Source organism: Triturus cristatus, chromosome 1_2 (genome assembly GCF_964204655.1).
Source record: "Triturus cristatus chromosome 1_2, aTriCri1.1, whole genome shotgun sequence".
In the NCBI taxonomy this organism is placed as follows: Eukaryota; Metazoa; Chordata; class Amphibia; order Caudata; family Salamandridae; genus Triturus; species Triturus cristatus.
In genome coordinates, this window is record NC_140580.1 from 885603420 (window position 1) to 885622383 (window position 18964).

Consider the following 18964-nt stretch of genomic DNA (forward strand, 5'->3'; position numbering starts at 1 on the left):
TTTTGGTACTAACTTGACACTTGTTCCTTGCTGACCTTTGGTCCCGAAACCTGGAACTGTAATTGTGATACTTAACTGTTTAACCGCAATATTATTTTGCTCGTAGGATAACATTGGATTGTTCCAAAAATGCACAAAGTATCGACTTTTTAAAGTGAAAAGTATTTTTTGTGAAAAATGTACTTACCTTCTTGCGAAGATCTTTTTTTTCTAAAATTGGTATGAATCTCCTTTTGAGTCATGTGTCCCTTGATGGTCAGTGGTGTGCAATAAATGTCTTACCCTCCTCTGTGTTCGGCCTAAGGCTGCTCACCCACACTACCATTAATAAAACATTTTGTGTTTCACATTGAGCCATGTACACTTTTGCGGAACCCCTAGACTCCTTGACTGGTATAACCACTCGGTGGCAGTACCGTATAGAGTCAGCTTCTTACAAATGCTCTCTGCAGGCTAATGACATTACTTTTGTTATCTGCAAGTAGGAAATGTATTAAACAGTCGCATGAGAGCATGGGTATACCCGATTGGAAGAAGCAGTGCTTGCATATCTCCTCACACTATCACCATCTCTGAAGTACCATACCTTCGAAAAATCTCTTATTTTCAGTCTTTCATCCAAAGCATACCCAGTTAGGAGACTTGGTTAGGTACTCATGAGCCAAGACTACTGCACTGCTCCAATATTGTCTGACATCCTCTGTGGCACATTTGACCACACTATTCTTTAGAAATGGAGTAAACGGGGTGGGTGTGTAAGAAAAGTCGTATCATTGCTTTAACTTTTTTTTTTTTTTATCAGACAGATGCTTCTGCATCACCAGCAGTAGTTCTTCATGATCTAGCCTATTCCTATGTGTGCTTTAGTGTCTAGATAAAGGTCTACACATCCTCCTCAAAACAGAGGTGAGATTCTTATCCTGCATTAATGACAGTAAGCTCTATTACTCCCTGAAGTCTGCCTCACAAACAATGCCAAACCAAAATACATTATTAAGTCATAAAAAAGTGATTGAAAACAACTAAGTGTGCTTAGACAGACCTAAAACAGATTGGATCTATGGTGTTTAACAAAGAGTCTTAAGGCTTATTCTCAACTACTGTTTCTTGCACTACCACTAACAAACCTGATCAAGGTGGAGCCTGATAGAAACTTCTAATTGCAGATTCCTTACCTTAGAGTTTTCCAAACATCAGACTGGCTCTGTAAACGGTTTTGTGAGCATTACTCCTGCGTGCCGTCTGGTGGCTCCATTTGGCTCTGCCTGGCATCGTCAGTACTGGATATGACTTTGCAGTCACTCCGTTTGTTTTCACAACTTTCCCGGCAGGAGCGCAGAGCCATTAATTAGACTGACCAGTGTGTGTCCAAACTAAGGCCCTGAAAAGGGGGTCAACCCCAGCTCTAAAATGTTTCCACAGAGGGAGGAGGCCTGGGTGGGGTCTGTAAGGAATCTTCAGCTAGATAGTGTCTCTACCAGATAATAGAGACTTCTAGCTGCAGATTCTTTACCTTTGAATAGATACCCAAGCCATACTGTCCTTGCGGTGGGCCGCTGACAAATTATGAGACTAAAAAGTCTTGCAGGACCGAACAGGCAATATGCCCATCCCTGTGGACCTGACTGTCCAGGCAGTAGTGTTTAGCAAATGGGTGCAGGGATGCCCCCATTGGTGCCTGACAGATGTCCAGGACTAGCACTCCACGAGCTAACGTAGTGGTTGCAGTCTTCCCTCTAGTGAAATGTGCCCTTAAACCCTCAGGAGGCTACTTTTTAACCAGGCCAGTGATGATCGTCCACCCAGAACCCTTTTGTGCGTTCAAGGTAGAATGACTATGCTGTTTTGGGATCCGGACGATGCAGTCGCTCCTCTTCCTTAAAGGGTTGTGGAGGAGCATAAAAGATGGGCTGTGTGACCGATTTACCAAAATGGAATGGGGCCACTTTAGGTAGGAAAGAAGCCCAGGTGCGAAGCACCACTTATTTCAGAAATATCATACGATAGGGAGGCTTGGATGATGAAGCCAGCCCACTCACCCTCCGGCAGATAATATTGCCACTAGAAATTCTGTCTTGATGGAAAGCAACCAGAGGGGTCAATTATGTAGTGGCTCAAAGGGAGCACGCATGAGGTAAGTGAGAACCAGGTTCAGATCCCACTGAGGCATAATGAAGGGTGCAGGGGGAAACATATGTACAAGCCCTTTCAGGAACCTATTTACAATAGATTACTTGAATTAAGAGGGTTGGTCAGGCAGCCGCAGGAAAGCAGACCGAGCACTGCCTTTAAGCCCCTTACTGGAATCCACCGAGTTGCGCAGGGTAAGTTTCATAGCTATCCGTTCACCATAATGTAAACTGCCAACCAGTTAGAGGGGTATATTATTCTGTTAAACAGTGTAGAAGTCCCTGAATGAAATGCAAAATATGCATAGCAAAGAAGTTTTCATTTATGGCCTCAAGTGCTGAACACTCCCTCTACGATCGTTTGAAGTCATATAGGCCTTCAAAAACGTACTACAGTCACAGGAAGTTTAGTCTACACAGGGAACTATCTTGTTGAACGCCCGGATAGTCTATAGTCCTAACACTGCCCAGTGTTGGAAGCTGGCTTTTTATATGATATACCAAAAACAGGTATATTATGCAAAGAGTCCAGGTATTCACTTTTGAGTGGACAGGGGCTTACTCTAGCAATTCCAAGGTGCTCTTCTAGGGACAGCATTAGGCTTATCAGAGAGGAGTGTTAGACATTTGCAAATACACACGCAGACACTAAATTGGTACACACGACTCAAACAGGAGATCCACACCAATTTTTTAAAGTAACACATATATATATCAATCAATACTGTCAAATAAGTACGTTTCAGGATAGGAAAAATACATATGACCTACAGGTAGAGCAATCTCCTGGACTTAAGGTGCGTATGGGGCATGGTACAAGGCAGCACCATCAGGTCACCACAGGCGGCACTAGGGTGGCTAGGTGCAGTGGTGCAATACAGCTTAGGGTGCCCAGTGTTAGTCTATGGGGGATCGGTCTGTGTAAGAAGAGGCTGCAGGTTTGGATTGGGAGTCAAATCGGGCTGAACCAGGCCTCACAATGCTCAGGGGTATAAGGACACTGTTGGTCCTCTTCTCCACAGCCCAGTGCTGCCCGTTGCAGAGGGGTCTTTAGGTGTTGGATTTCTGTCACTGGGCGCACTTGTGGTGAAAGGGGCCTGCAAACAGAGGCTGCAGGTGGCGTGGGTGAGTTCACAGTGGGCAAGTCCAAATTGGGCTTTTTCTCTGGAGGGCTGGGGGGACCACCCTGGCACAGTTGGCCCACTTCAGCTCGGGTTAGGTGGCTCAGGTGGAGTGGTGCTTTCAGGTTTTGGGTCTTTGTCGTCCGGAGCCTTCACAGTTTGGTCTTTGGTACGTGCATGATGCAGGGTAACTGCTCCTCCGAACCACAGGAGTTCCTGAGTCTCTGGAGAAGTGCTGGCAGTAGTCCCAGTCTTTGAAGGGTCAGAAGCTTGCTAAGTGAGATGACTTTAGTGCAATTGTCGAAGAGGCCGGCAGTGTTAGCACCGAGTCAGTTGCTGCTTCTTCTTTTCTTGCGGCTTTTTAGTCCTTCTACTTTTGGTCGGCAGGGGCTGCCCTAAAATACTGAATTTAAGGGAGTGTAGGGTAGTAACCAATGGGAGTCACTATGCCCCCTATATGGCCATTTTCTGTGGGTAGTTGGCATAACTCTGTCCCAGAGTTCCTAAATTTGCCATCACCAAGACGGCAGACTCTTAAATTCCATCTTCACTTCAGGTAGCCCACCTTAGGGGTGAAACTAGTCAGAAGGTGAACACACCTTTCTGACTACTAATCTTCCCACCTTGTCCAGGTGCCAAATGGGCCCTGGTCAAGGTGTAGGGGGGGGAGAGGGGGGGGGGGTAAGGGGGGTGTTGGCATCCCCTCCTGTGAGATAAGCCAGATTTGCATTCCTAGTGCAGTGGACTCTTTGAAGCTCACAGCCTTGACATGCTAATTTGAAGTTCATCCTGTGGGAGGGGGGGGTAAACACCCTCTGCCCAGGCAGACTTTGTTACTTATCACCTGAGAGCATAGGCCCTCACCCTTGTGGGTCAGAAACACGTCTGAGGTGGCAGGCTGGCTAAGACCAGTCCATGAACACACTAGTAGCTGGTAGGTATTCAAGGAGCACCTCTAAGGTGCTCTCTGGGTGCATGTATTAATACATCCAACACTGGAATCCATGTGGGCTTATTAATATGAGATGTTTGATACCAAACATCTCTGGTTTCAGTGAAGTCCTCATGTAGCTGGGGCACCCGTTTTCACCAGTGTCCAGCACATGTGCTTAAAATTGCTTCTCTGGTCACTTGTACGGGAAGCAATAGAACTGACCAGCACTGGGGTATATCTGCTCATGCAGAATATCGAAACGTGATATAGTGCACCCTGCCTTAGGGCTGTAAGGCATGCTGTAGGGGTGACTTAGCTACACTGCATGCAGTATCAGCAGGCATGGCACACGGGGATGTGTGCCATGTCGTGGTTTCCCTTTTGTCTGCCCCAAGATATGCAGCTTGCAGTCTGTATGTGTTTGAGGGGTCCTTTAGCGTGGAACAATTCATACTGCAGCCCTTAAGGACCCTAATTTAGCCCCCTTGCCCCAAGTACCAGGGGTACAATTTACTAGAGACTTACAGGGAGTGCTAAAGGTATTGCCAATTGGCAAAGCAGTTGTATAGTCTTGGGAAGGAGGTCTAGCACTGGGGACCAGGTCAGCAGGAACCCAGTGCACTTTCAGACAAAATCACATCAAATACCAGGCAAAATGTGGCGGTGACCATGTCAAAATGGGGCACTTTGCTACACACGTTATACATGACTCAAATAGCTAAAACATGTTTACTGTGATGTATGTAAGAAATTGTGTTTATTACATTACCAAAAGTTAGTAGAGCTGCATACCTTTAGTTAAATTAAAAGTCAAGCGAATTGATCTTGGCTAGAAAAAAAACTCGTAGAGGATTTTGTGTAAATAGACATTGTGACCCGAACTTCCAACTACTAAACATGGAATAATAAATCACTTGTCGAAATATTTAATTTGTATGTTTAATAATCCATAGATGACCCTATAGGAGTCACCTGAAGCTAATTGCATTCATGCTGCTTTTCTGTAAGCGGTTTGTGTTTCTCGGTCGAAAAAATTAAGCTGGTGTATGGGTTTAAGCAATACAGGCCCAGACTTTCGATATTTATGCTCTCTAAGTGATATGCTGGCTAATGACTTAGCTTAATTAATCTGCTTGGGTTTAGGGTGAGGCGGAAATTGATAGGTCAGAACATTATGGCTTTTTCTTGGGCATAATCTAAATTGCCTGCGAGGCCTATCATTGGAGGTTCTGCAGTCATGCTTTTACAAGCAAGCTTGGGTAGAATTTGTTTAGTAGGTAACACTTGATGTATGGACAGTTACGTGCAATGTCATTTAGATGAGTGTTTTCTTCCTATGGCGAAAAAAGATCTGCTCCTCTGAATACTGTTTTATGTATGCCAACATTGTATTTTCATCATTTTTTGGGGTGATGCTTCAGGTTCAATTGAAACAGTTCATGAACAGACCGGTTGGACTGATGGAGCCCTGCATGCCCCATATTCCTTATTTTTTTTTACTGTACTATTGTACACATGGTTGGGACCTCAGCTGAGTGTTTCCTCAGGCAAGCATCCTTCAAGCTTTTCTCTGTTAACTTTTCTTTTTTTTTTTCGTTCCCTGGAACGTATGCTTTAATATTATTGGATTCTTGGAGTCCTGTAGCGTTCCGTGGGCCTCAGTGTGTTACGCGTGCCATCAGTCCCTTGACTGACTTGGTTAATTTTTCTTCTTTGGCCTACAACTATTTCACTTTCTAATGAGTAACTTTTGTGTGTCTTGTGGCCTAAATACTATAAGCTGCTAGTATGGGCTCTCGTAAAACGTTTTGACAATTTGTACTTTTAGCCTACTCTATGTTCCAATCTTTCTAACCTGTTTTTTGTATGTAAGCTTTTAAAGCAATTCTCTCCAAAGAACAATTTTAGGCTACCCTTCTCTTTAGCCAATTTTGTATGGCACAGATTAAAAGTGATTTGTGTGGTGAGCTGTGTTCGGTGACTCCAAGTCCATAAGTCATGAGGAAGGGTCATCTGCTGTTGCCAGTTACAGCAAATATCCGACAGTTGAACACCGCAAAGTGCTTATTACAAGAAGCATAGTCCAAAGGCTACCTTGTTTAGTCGTCATTCACTGCGGCCGTCCCCTTATTATAAACATGTTAAAGTTTCAAACTGTCATAGGATCCCATGGCTGGAGTAGAGTAATTGAGGTAATGTCTATGGAAGCTTCTTTCTCCTTCACACCAAAAGCTATACCAGAAACTCCTAATTAATCAAAAACCAGGCAATAAATGCTCAAATCTTGGATACAGCCCAAATAACTTAAACCCTCCTCCTAAACCAGAAAACCTTTCTCCAGAGTTTTCGGGTTGCACATTCCATCATAACAGTACTCCTATTTGAGGTATTGCAGTGGCAAAAATGCAGATTGATTTTTGGTGTCTAGGCAGACATACAAGGGGGGAGAATGAACTGAAGCAACAAATAGTGAAAAGGAAAGAGCACATATTGGAGGAAGGGAGAAATACTGTGCGAACAGCCCTAGCTTGAATACCGGACTGAATAACAAACATCTATCTCAAGTGTATGCTGAATGAGATCCATGTTTGATTCAAATTACACCAATAAAAATTTTTCTCACCACTTCTCTGCACTTATATGTACTTGGTTTTGCCATGCTCCTATGGCGGCAACATGCACATTCCACTTCCATTGCATGGATTTTTGTGCTGCATGTTTAACACATTTACCTTTTCCTTTATTCAAGCAATAGACTTTTTAGGCTTAATTTAATTTGAAAGCGAAACCTATCCTGACCTTGCTTAGTGTGCCAGTTCCATTGAACAGTCCTAGAACATGTAGGTTTCAGTGCTGCCTAAGCTATCCCTCAACCCAGTTCTTAGTCTTTTTACGCCTACATAGACATGCCAGCATGTTGCTGTGTTGGAGCAGCGTGCCATTTGCAAGGGTCACATCAGGGCCTTTTAAACGTGTATACTCCACTATGCTCTAATGAAATTTGATAATACTCCACATTTTTTGAGGAATATTATACTTGTACAAGACTGGGTTAATGGAGGCCTTTGGCAGGATTCTATTAAATGGGCATCTCTAGAAGTGGTGCTTCAGGACCAAAACATATTTATGAAAACACTGTAATTATTTAAAGAGTTCAATAAATAATTGCAAATACATTTTGTTTTAATTTCTTTGTTCAGTTCCTGTAATATTGTTTGAATGTGGCCTCCAAGGTTTTGAAAAATCAGATTGTCTCGCAAGTAGGCAGTGTATTGTGTTTTAGTCAGACTTTCACCTGGCTCAAGTGGGTTGTTCAAGCTTAGCGGAATGAATGCATCCAGTTTTGCTTCTGCATTTATTTAGTGTCCTGCAATAGGAAGTAATGGACTAAATGTTGTTGTAGTAATTGAAGCCAAAATGGTGAAGTGGGCAATGGTGCAGAACAAATATTTAAAGTCTCCAGTTATTTTGAGTGTATTTAACTTGAATCTTGCATCCCATATACCTTCCCCCACAACCCACCGCCCCCCCCCCACCCCGACCCAATATCTTTTTTTTATTTCTTGTGTTGTGTTTTGCTAGTTGCCAGCCACCATAGAACAGCAAGGGAGGAACCTGGACCAGGAGACAAAGCAAAGATAAACTATCGCAGTCGTAGCCCTTTGCAACAGGTGAAGCCTCGTTTGGATAAAGGAGACATCAAGAAGCCTGGTAGGGTGCTGCTATTTTAAATAACCTAATGCTAGAGTGTCTTGGTGGCCATTTGTGTGTTAATGGTGAAGATTGTATTACAGAAGGTTTTGATGCATTAAAGATGTATTTTAATTGATTAACCCTAATTCTCACAGTTATGAGACCAAATGCTTACACTGTGAATTAATATTCTACAGTTAGATTAAAATTAGTGTTGTATTTATGGGAAGACCACACTTACGTTTTTTTTATACCGCGTAAATAAGATTACTACACACTAAAGAACTCCTGCTTATTGGCATACAGTATTTTAATTCTCCAGGGAAACAAGCTTGATAGAAACGTAGCATTTGAGTGGGATACCCTCCAAGTTTTATCAGTGAATCATATTCTAATAAATATCACTGTGATGGTTGGAGAACGAGAACACTGTATTTGCCAAGAAGAATTCAGAAAGGTGATTGGTGGAATTTATCTCAGCCAATGGTAATTACTCGGGCCATATACCAGTCCATTTTTCTTTTGCTCACCATGCCACATCAGATTAGATAATGCCATGTGAAAATCAGCATTGGTCCTGCTCCAATAGGAACAGTGTAGTCAAAGGTGTCAGGCCAGGTTCTCTCAGAACCGGAAAACAAGCAGCCCCCGGACTGTTTGAGCCTATTTGGACCTCTTCAGTCAGGTAGAGCTTGGTTCCAATCTCACATTATAAATGAAACACACCTCTGGGCATACACAGCTTCCCACTGACTGTATGTACAAAGGAACCTAAGTTGTATCCAATGTGTATGTCCAATATGTCTATCCAATGTATCCTATCTAATTCAATGTATCTAATTCAATGTATCTAATCTATCTAATTTAATGTATCTAATCTACCCTATCTTATCTGTGAAAAAGTGCTTCTTTTGCATGGTTAGCCGCCAACTCTTTAACCTGGTTTTCATGTGGTTTCGAATGTAGTGCACAGGGTCCCTGCCAACCAGCTGCCCTGTGCTTGTGCTCCTTCCTCAAAACTAACTCCCAATTGGTACTTCTGCCCCCTGTAAGTCCCTAGTAACTGGTACTTTGGGAACCTAGTGCCTGAGAGATGAAGAGGGTCCCTTGTGCCTCCCCCCCCCCCCTCACCCACTGGGACCATGCCACTGCCGCCTGCATGCCCCTGTGAGGGAGAAAACCACAAAGTCGACATGGTACCCTGTCTGGGTGCCATGCCAGCTAACACTGCCTGGCAGCATAGGTAAGTCACCCCTCTAGCAGGCCTCATAGCCCTAAGGCAATGTGCACTATACTACAGGCGAGGGCATTATCTGCCTGAGCAGATATGCCCATTACAATATTGGGCACCATTTCCCAATATTGTAAGTGTCAGTAAAGCCGTAGAGAGTACATGATCTGGGAACTCGACAACTTGAGTTCCACAGCTCCATAATGGCTTTACTGAAAATAGGAGTTTTTAGTATCCAACTACTACTTTCAATAAATGCACACTGTTGTCAGTGTGGGGTGTATTGTATCATGTACCCAGAGGGCATCCCAGGGGTGCCTTCTGAATCCCTATCAACCCTGGTGTGGTCGCTGACAGGCTGTACACAGCCATCCACCACCAGACATGTTTTTGGACCTCTGGGTGGAGAGCCCTTCTCTCTGGGACCAGAAACAATGCACATCCTTGGCAAAGATGTCATGCCTTCTCCCCCAGGTTGGGCCAGTGCTTGAAGAGGGGAGCTTCAAATGCCTGCTGCCTTTGTAATTCAACCCCCCAGCCCCTGGTTTTCACCCTAACTTTGGGCAGGAAAACCGTCATGAAAATTTAAAAAAGAAAGGAGGTGTGCCCACCTCTGCCAACCCCACCCCTAAGGTGGGGGGAAGCAAAGTGAAGCACACATTTCAGTTCCCGACATCTTGAGGATAGGGGTACCCCTCCAGTCAGGGCTAGGTCTTTGCTCCTCCCACGGGAGGGTTATATAATAGAGGGTGTAGCCACCCCAGGTAAAGTGCCCATTGACCCTACCTGCTACTCCCCTAATACGCCTCCTACATGTAATATTTAGGTGGCCCCCCATGTGAGAAAGTGCCATCTTTCTTGCATGGTATGCCCCCACTTTTTGCTGAATTGCTGATGTACTTTGACTGAGTGTGCCCTGGGCTCCTGCCAATCAGGTGCCCAGGGCCTGTGTTCCTTCTCTAAAACTGCATTGAAGCCTAAAACCCAATTGGCATCTCTGGCCACATGTCAGCCCCTGGTAAATGGTACCCAGGGCCCTGTTACCAGAGAAGGCCCCTTAGGGCTACAGCACTTATTGTGACACCCTTAGGGGCCCTCTGCCCTGACACAAACACACTGCCTTTGCAGGCTGAGTGTCTTGGTGCAGAACAAAACAGAGTCGACATGGCACACATCTTTGTGTGCCATGCCCACAAACACACCTGCCCTGGCATACCTCTGTCACCCCTCTAGCTGGGTGCCCTATGCCAGTGGTGTGGGTACAGGTGCATGAGCCCTGTGCCCCTACAGTACCCTGGTCAATTCCTTGGCACTGTAAGTGCAGTGCTGCCATCAAGAGTATATGGTGCTGGGAAATCGTCATCACGAACTCCACAGCACCATGATGGCTACACTGAAGACTGATAAGTTTGGTATCAAACTTCTCAGCACATTAAAGCCACACTGATGCCAGTGTGGGATTTAATGTAAAATGCACAACAGAGGGCAACTTAGAGTTGCCCCCTGAAACTAACCAACAACCGTGTCCTGACTAAGAGGCTGCATAGGCTGCCACCCAGCAGACAGGTTGCTGGCCCCCTGGGTAGAGAGCCATCCGCTCTCGTGGGCCTGCAACAATGCACATCCTGGGACGAGGTGCCAAGCCTCCTTACCCAGGATGGGCAGGGAAAGCCTTTGTGAGCCTCCCCAGACCACTTGCTGTACTCCGCAACTGGTCACCACCGGTTCTGACCCACTCTCTGGCGGGAAGACTGGCGGGAAAACCCAAGGGAGGAAAGGAGGTGTGCCTGCCTCTGCCAACCCCACCTCTCAGGTGAGGGAGGCGAGGTGAAGCACAACTCCGGGCTCTCGCCATCTTGAGGATGGGGAGCCCTACCCAATCAGGACTAGGCTCCTGCCCCCCTCCCACTGGAGAGTGGCAGGATAGGGGTGCACCCACCCCAGGGAAGGGATCCATTGGTCCCAGACCTTTCCCTAACTGTAACACCCCTAAATTTAGTATTTAGGGGCACCCTGAACTTTCCTTACTTAGATCCCGATTCCGAAACAAGAACAAGAAGAAAGAAGACCTGCCGTGCAGCTGCTAACAAGAGGACGACACCAATTGACTTGGCCCCAGCCCTACAGGCCTGTCGACCCTCGAACCTGCTGCTGCTAAACCCCGGCGTCTCCAGTGGTCAGCAACCTCAAAATCCCCGGAGGACCTGACTGCCTTGCTCCTCCTAAAATACTGGGACTCCCACGAGTAGTGGTTCTGCTCAAACAAGCAACAACCCCTGGTGCCAATCCAGAAACCGCGAATCCAGCACACTCTGCACCCGCCGAGCCCGGCCTGTGCCCGAGTGAACAAAGACCACGAGGACGTCCCCCCCCGGCGACTGTGACCAAGAATCCAGCAACGAAGGACCCTCTTTGACGCTCCTGACGATGCCTGCAGCCTCAACTCCGGCGACCCCCCCCCCCGAACCGCGACCAGCAGAGGGTACGATTTCCCGACGCCAAAAGATACCCCTGCACCCGGTGCCCTGCGGCCCCCTGTGCCCAGCTCCTGGGTGCCTACCTAACTTACAGCTTCCCAACTTACCTCTCGAAGTGGTGGTCGCACCTGAAGAATCTCCGTCCCCGAGCTTGCAGCCTTAGTTCTTCTTGCAGCTTTCCCATTGAAATACATTGAGCACCCGTCGGCTCAAAAGCACCCTGCACCCAGCCGCCCGAGTGCCCCTGGAAGTGCAGCATCTGTCCTATCCTACTTCCCCACTTGTCCTGTGTAAGCGACCAGGAGCTCAGCTCCCACAGCTGTGTGGCCTGCCTGCTAGCTGCCACCAACCAAGGGCCCCCTGCCCGCCATAGGCTAACATTGGGCGTACTCTCTGACCCTGGGAGACCCCTGAGTCTATCCCCAGAACCTTAACTCTGCAAGTCGATTACTTACCTGAAAGCCGATAACCTACATTTTCTCCATAGGGTAACATTGACTGGTTTTCACTTGGAATTTCTTCTAAGTGTCGAGTTTTGAAACTTTGAAATATTCACTAAAAATCACCCGATCAACGAAAACGAAATTACTCACTTGTTATCAGGAGAGATCCCGGTGCTGGCTCTTTGTGCCCAGCACTGACCCTACAAAGCAATTACAACTGTGATTTTCCCATAACCAAACTTTCCTCTATAGGATAACATTGCCTGGTTTTTGCCAGAAATTCTTCTAAGTGTCGATTTTTGAAACCTACAAATATTCCTTAAAAATCGCCTGTGTAACCAAAACAATTTCTTTCAACTGTTTACAGCAGATGAACCAGGGCTGAATCCAGGATCCAGCCCTGAGCAAGAAAAACCTATGCAAGTGATTATTGTGTTTACTTTAAAATTCCCATTGAGCTCAACGTTAAAATTGTGTTTAACTTGTGTTGCCTATTGCAACAACTGTAACTATTGCATTTAAAAGTCTATTGCTTATTGAAAGTATTTAACTAAAGCATCTCATGCTGAGAAAGAATTTTGATATCTACTTGTGGTTCTAAAATAAAACTATATATTTGTATATTGAAAAAATAATTGGCCTAGAGTTCAGTTCTTGTGTGTGAGACCATTTGCTGACTGAGTGTGTACAACATATGCTTTACACTGTCCTCTGATACTGCCTTACTGCTCGACCAAGCTACCACTTTAGAGAGTAAGGTTATATCTAACTTTAACCTCTGCGGACTGTGGACTCTGTGCACACTGTACCTTTCTTTGGTGCAGTATATACAGAGTCACTTTCTTACACCCCAGACCTGGACCCCAGATCTGCAATGACCTAAGAAGAACGATAACAACCTGCAGCTGAAGCCAGAAGACAACTGCCTTGGCCCCTGCCCTACCAGCCTGCCTCCAGCTTCGGCGAACTCTGCAACCTGTCTTGCAACAACGACCTCCAAAACCCCCTGGGAGGACTCCTCTCCTGCAGACAGCAGTCCCGTCCAGAATAGACTAACTCCAAAGTCTCCATATCGAGGCAGATCCACGTCCCCAGCCCAGTCTGCACCTGACGCCCACGGCCCGCTTCTGAGTGGCTCACCTGTGTAGTGAAGTCTCCTCCCGGTGATCCTGACCCTGTGTCCAGAGTTGGCTAACCTCTCCTGCCCTCCATGACGACGCCTGCAGTGTTAATCCAGAGGCTTTCCCTGACCCCAACCGGCTCTGGCAAGAAGATTCTAACGTCCAAAGGCACCCCTGCACCCGAAACCCCTGGTCCTTGGTGAGCTGAACCGATGGTGCCCCTATGACCTCCTACATCCCAACTTCTGCTGTTGTTGGCCTTCCTCCTGCTACCTCCAGTGCCATGCCTGCTGCCTCTTTGCCGTCGTGCTCCATGCACCCCCTGTCTCCATCGTTAAAGCATTGGGTCGAACTCCGATTTTGACCTCTGCACCGCCCCGTGCCCTTGTTGGTGCAGTTTTGGTACCTACCTGACCCCTGGCCCTTGCCGACTTTTGGATCCGAAGCCTGAAATTTTAAGTTTGATTATCACCTGTTGAACCGCGATATTGTTTTTCACATAGGATAACATTGGACAGTGTGAGAAAGTTTTCAAGTGTCGTTTTTTGAAAGTGAAAAGTATTTTTAATAAAAAACGTACTTACCTTATTACGAAGACCTGGCTCTTAAAATAAATTACAAAGTGTAATTTTATAAAGTTGGTCTGGATGTCCTTCTCGTGTCGTGTCTTTTATTGATCATGTGTGTGCAATAAATGTCTTGCACTTCTCTGTGTCGGGCCTAAGGCTGCTCGCCCACACTACCACTAATAGAGCACTTGGGGTTGTACATTAAGCCCTGTACACCTTTTGGGGAACCCCTGGACTCTATGCACAGTATTACCACATAGTGATAATTGAGTTACATAGCCAGGTTCCTACACTATCTATCCTATCATCTTATCTCTCTCTATATTCACTGAAAAAAAGCAAAGGTCATAGTGACTTAATAGTTGGGTGTTGTATTAATATGAAAACAAATGTATAAAACCCCAAAATACACTGAAATTCACCAGTTCTAGTTTACTGAACTAAATATAATTAGTCACCCCGTCATGCCTTTCTTACGACCTTCATATTAAATTACTTTTGCTAGCTATATTCTACAATATGGAGACTGATGCTGGGTGTAGGGGGTCTATGAAAACAGTTAAAGTTGAAACATTTGGAAAAATACATGAGTAGGACCACACAGGTCATTCCAGTTAAGGCATGTTGATTTTGTCTATACTTGGACAATTTTGGCATGTGTGCAGATCCCTTACTTGGCTGCATTTGATAGCCCAAAAATAATCCTGACTGATCTGTTTTGAGTAGCTTGAAGCAATCCATGGTGTATTTTGGAGCATGCTAATGCAGTTCAATAACCTGGAAGACACAATGCATGCACTTGCGCTATCCTATATTTCTAATGCCCAGTAGTGGGCATATTTTTGAAATATTGACACGCTTATAATTGGCAAGTTCCACACCCAAGAGAATCTGTGGTGTCAAAGTCAGATCTGTATCATAATGTATGATTCATAAACCACTCACAGGTTCCTGTCTCTGAGGGATGGCATGGAAGGGTAGCCCTTGCTATGATGGCCAGTCAGGAGATGCAACCAAGACCATGAAGGACAAGTTCCAAAATTGTTGGGTTTGCCAGCCTTTACAATTAGATTTGTGTGATCCAGTATTTGACTTTGAGAATAATTTAGCTATGTTGTCGGTTTCATCAGTACCCAGATCTAGAAAAATTTAACTACCCCTGGCATAGAGTCTACACTGCAGACCTTAGTTTGTTAATAAGCTCTCCACTGTGTCAATGTAAGTGCTAGAAGAAGTGGGTCGGTAACATAGAGCCCAGCGGTAGGCTGCATGCTAAAGGAGATTGCTTGGAACAGTTTTGTTGCAAGTGTATCTGCTGCTGATAATTGGTTAAGAAAGATCTTATGCGCTGAGGGCTCTTACTCCAGTTCTGATAACATGTTCAAAGGAGACTAAGAGTCCATGATGTCAAATGCAACTGCAGTATGTTTTGGAGTTCCAACTGCTGCTTCTGACTATCCAGAATAGCCTGCTCAGTCCATATGCGGGCAAAAGCCGGACTGGAAATCGGAGAGCAAGTAGTTAGATGTCAAGTAAATTTGTAACTATGAGGCAACATTAGCCTTTAGTACCTTTGCCAAAACATTAGTCGCAATGGGCCTATAATTTGCCTTGAGTGATCAAACTAACAATACTTTTTCAGGAGGTAAAGCACAATAGCTTACTTCAGCGTCTGGATGAAATCCTCTATGAAGCTAGGCATTCAAAATTGTTTTCTTCCAAGTATATTTTTTTAATACATGCTGCTCGTATGTTATCAAGCTGGAAGTACGTAGGTCTTTTACTATCTTTATTACTTAAAAGGCTCACAGCTGCTGTAAGGTGAAAATGTCATACAAGTACTTGGCACGTCATTACTAAGGCCCATGTGTGAATTTCATGGGCCTTTATCAATTTGTGTTCTTAGATCAATTTATATTTTTTCAGCAAGTGTCTTGGAGATCACAAAAATCCAGAATAATCTGGTCTAAATTTGAGTTCCTATGTTTTGTAGCAAGTTTCTGGTAGGTTATAAAATTGCTTTTATGTATTGTGAATTATAAGCTTTTAAATTTGCAAGATCTGTTGGCATCTTGGATGTATGCCAATTTCTTTACAAACTTTTATGTTTTAGACTTGGTAGATTGATAGAGAACTATGAGTAGCATGTGTCATTTTTAGGTCTCGCTAGCTTCGCAGCGCATGCGCTGCTCTCTTGCAAGACTATTGTCGGTTTGCCTTTGGAAGCTGGGTGGAAGCTCCACCCATGCTTCTCATTGGCACGCATCAAAAATGCGCTCTTTACATTGGAAGGGAGGCATGTTGGTTCCCTCACTGTCTCCTGTATGCCGTGCCTGCCCAGACAGGTGTCTTTACGGCTTGTTGTATTTCTCTGCATCTCGCCACTGACGACGTTACACATGCTGAGCAGCGCTTCGTTTACTACTTTATTTGTGTGCCAGGTAAGGTCTAAATGTTATCTACAAAAGCAACATGTTTTCCAGCAGAGCAGGGTTAAAAGGCTTGTACTGGTATGCAAGAGCTGATGTGGGGAGAAGTTGTCAGAGGGCAAGTGCTGGCGCGAGGAAGAACACTCGGTTGTTGGGTTACTGGTGAGTTATCAAACACATGGGGGCTGAGTATTAACACCGGGATAAACACTTTGTTGATGAACTCGGACTGGAGACATCCTGCGAAGCAGTGCCCGATCACGGTTTCAGCACGGACTGCAGCCTCCATACAGTCAACAGTTAATGCAGGGACTGGTTTTTATGGCTGTTTACATTATTTTACCACATTGCTAGAAGCGTAGGATGGCTCGGTGAGCTGAACACTCGCCACTGACAAAGGTTCTGCTCTGGAAGTCATGAGACCGAAACCAACAGGGGACACTTAGATCTTCATCTTTCCATAAATTCAGTACTATAAACTGATTAATAGTAACAGTTATTTACAGTGCTTTGAAACACGAGTAGACTTCTATGACGTCACAAACATCAAGTTAGCATTCATGTCCAGACTTCATTATTTGAGCACTTCCTCGGGGCCCCCCTCTCTGCCACCTCGTTCACACGTCATCAGCCTACTCTCAGATCTTTTCAGCACCCAGCCCTGGTAAAAAAAAGTCATAAAAAGGGTTTGCACACAATGAAAAGCTAAAGAATTCACCCAACTCGTCAACACCAATTCTGAATTAACGGAGCAATGCAGCAACAGTTATTTTTAATATTCAGCAAAATGTTTTAGGTGTAATTCATGTTTTATATATTACATTACGATTAGCTAGACTGTACAATCCATACATACAGCAGCTAAATAAAATACAATAAATAAAAACGTGGACAAATCACAATAATATATCAAATACATATTTTCTATGACATTTTATGTAATTCTCTATGATATTGTTCTAAAGCCACTGTTGCTTGGGAAGTTCTGGTGGACTTTACGCTAAAACCAGCCGTAAGGTATGCATATTTGTGACATAAGTTGCACCAGAAACTAATTGGGAAGGAAAACACACATGTTCAAGAAATACGCAGCATATGAGCTGTTTCCATCAGAAGCACACAGGATGCACATTACTATGACAACTACAATTGAGTACTTACCAGACGTTATTTCATTCGAGACTTAATCCCTAATTTATTTTAATTCTATACTTGCTAAACTTAGATGCTTCCAATTCTCCGTTGGTGCATTTTCTGTAGGGGAAATCACATTTTCCTGCCACCTTTGTTATACCTCTTTAATTTTTAATTACAACTTCTTTTAATTTAACAACCGTGGTCTTGTTAACAGTACATAAAGGTTTGAGACTGTAATGTGTGCACACTTCTAAAAGTTCAGTAAATTAGAAAGGCAGGATTCGGTTGTCAGGGTTCATAATGTGAAGATTGTGCTGCATTTATCATCAAATAAGGTTTGTGGCTGTCTCCAGATCGTTAATCGTTTAATCACTCAATTTGAAGTGTAGGTGTCAAGCCTGTCAGTCGAAGCATTTGTGCCTAATTTTGCCTTTATGTATTCAATCCTCTGTACTAAACTAAGTATTCCGTTTGTGTGATTTGCCTGGATCGCTCTATTCTATGCAGAGTCTGAGGTTATTTCAAAATATTTCAAGACGTTTCATCCAATTGTTTCTTAGTAACTTTTTTTCCTCCGTACGGATAGAGGAGTGTTGTGTTTTTTTATTCATTTGTTGCAGCCACCGGAAGTGGATTTCAGGCTCATGGGAAAAGCCCTGGCGTCACCACACCCAATTGCACTTGTTGATGGTCTTTAAACTACTCAAATAGCATGTGCTTTTGCAGGACTGAAACATATGCTATCACATAGTTTACAAGTATTCTAACCAGGGCTTTAAGTAGAATGAAAAAACTTGGGGTGAGTCTTTACAAGGGACGTGGTCGAGGCAATTAAGGGCGTGGTTTAAATAAATAAGCTGAAAATCTGTGCTGAACATATCGTGCCGCTCATCTGATATAATGTTGCTTCTGAAAGTTGCACTGGATAGCCCATTTGACATACAGTAATTGGCACTAAGCTTGAATGGTGTTATGCATATTATTGAATGTGGTACTTTATATTGGTTGTTATATGGGATTAATTGTGGGTAATGTTTTGATCTTTCGTTGGCAATCTTAGCATTGCACAAAAAGAGACTCCTAGTTGGAATTACTCTTGTTTTAAAAACCTGCAAGCGGTGCGTAAACGCGCAGTTTGTACTTCTAGTTCTTGCTTACTAGAAGCAAGGCTGGCAGGTGCAGATACTGCCAGCCTTGCTTCTGGTGAGCAAGAACTAGAAGTACAAACTGCGTGTTTACGCACCGCTTGCAGGTTTTAAAAACACATAAATAAAAGGCATTTACAATGGCAATAGCTCAAGCTCTCGCAAATGCGAGACCTATTGCATTGCAAATGCTTGTCCTTTTAAGGAGGGTTAGAACATTTTGAGTTCACTTTGTTATCCTAGTAAGTATCCAAAATAGAGTAGAGGCACAGGCTAATCGCAGATGGGTAGATACTTAGATGTTGACTGGGGTGTTGCTGAAATATTCTTCAAAGCAGTGTTAATTTAGAATTTAATATATGGTAAGACAATGATCCATGTATCACCTCCGCATTAAAGGGAGATAAATTGAAGGACCAAATCCATATTGTCACCAGCTTTATGTGTAGAGTCCTGTGTTGTCTGTGTAAGTTATGTCCAAGGTGCAGGGAGTATTACGAGAATAGAGGAAAACAGGATTTTGTCCAGTCTAGTG

The 18964-nt window shown here is 44.3% G+C and overlaps 1 protein-coding gene across 20 annotated transcripts in view; it reads left to right on the forward strand.

Annotated features, from left to right (window-relative positions):
* LOC146868219 (cyclin-dependent kinase 11B-like) overlaps positions 1-18964 on the forward strand; it is a 459040-nt gene that overhangs the window by 125005 nt on the left and 315071 nt on the right. For all 20 annotated transcript variants that reach the window (XM_085609447.1, XM_085609482.1, XM_085609460.1 and 17 more), the window contains one exon: positions 7767-7895. In XM_085609447.1, coding sequence (XP_085465573.1) covers positions 7767-7895 — 129 coding nt within the window. The remainder of the gene's footprint in view (positions 1-7766; positions 7896-18964) is intronic.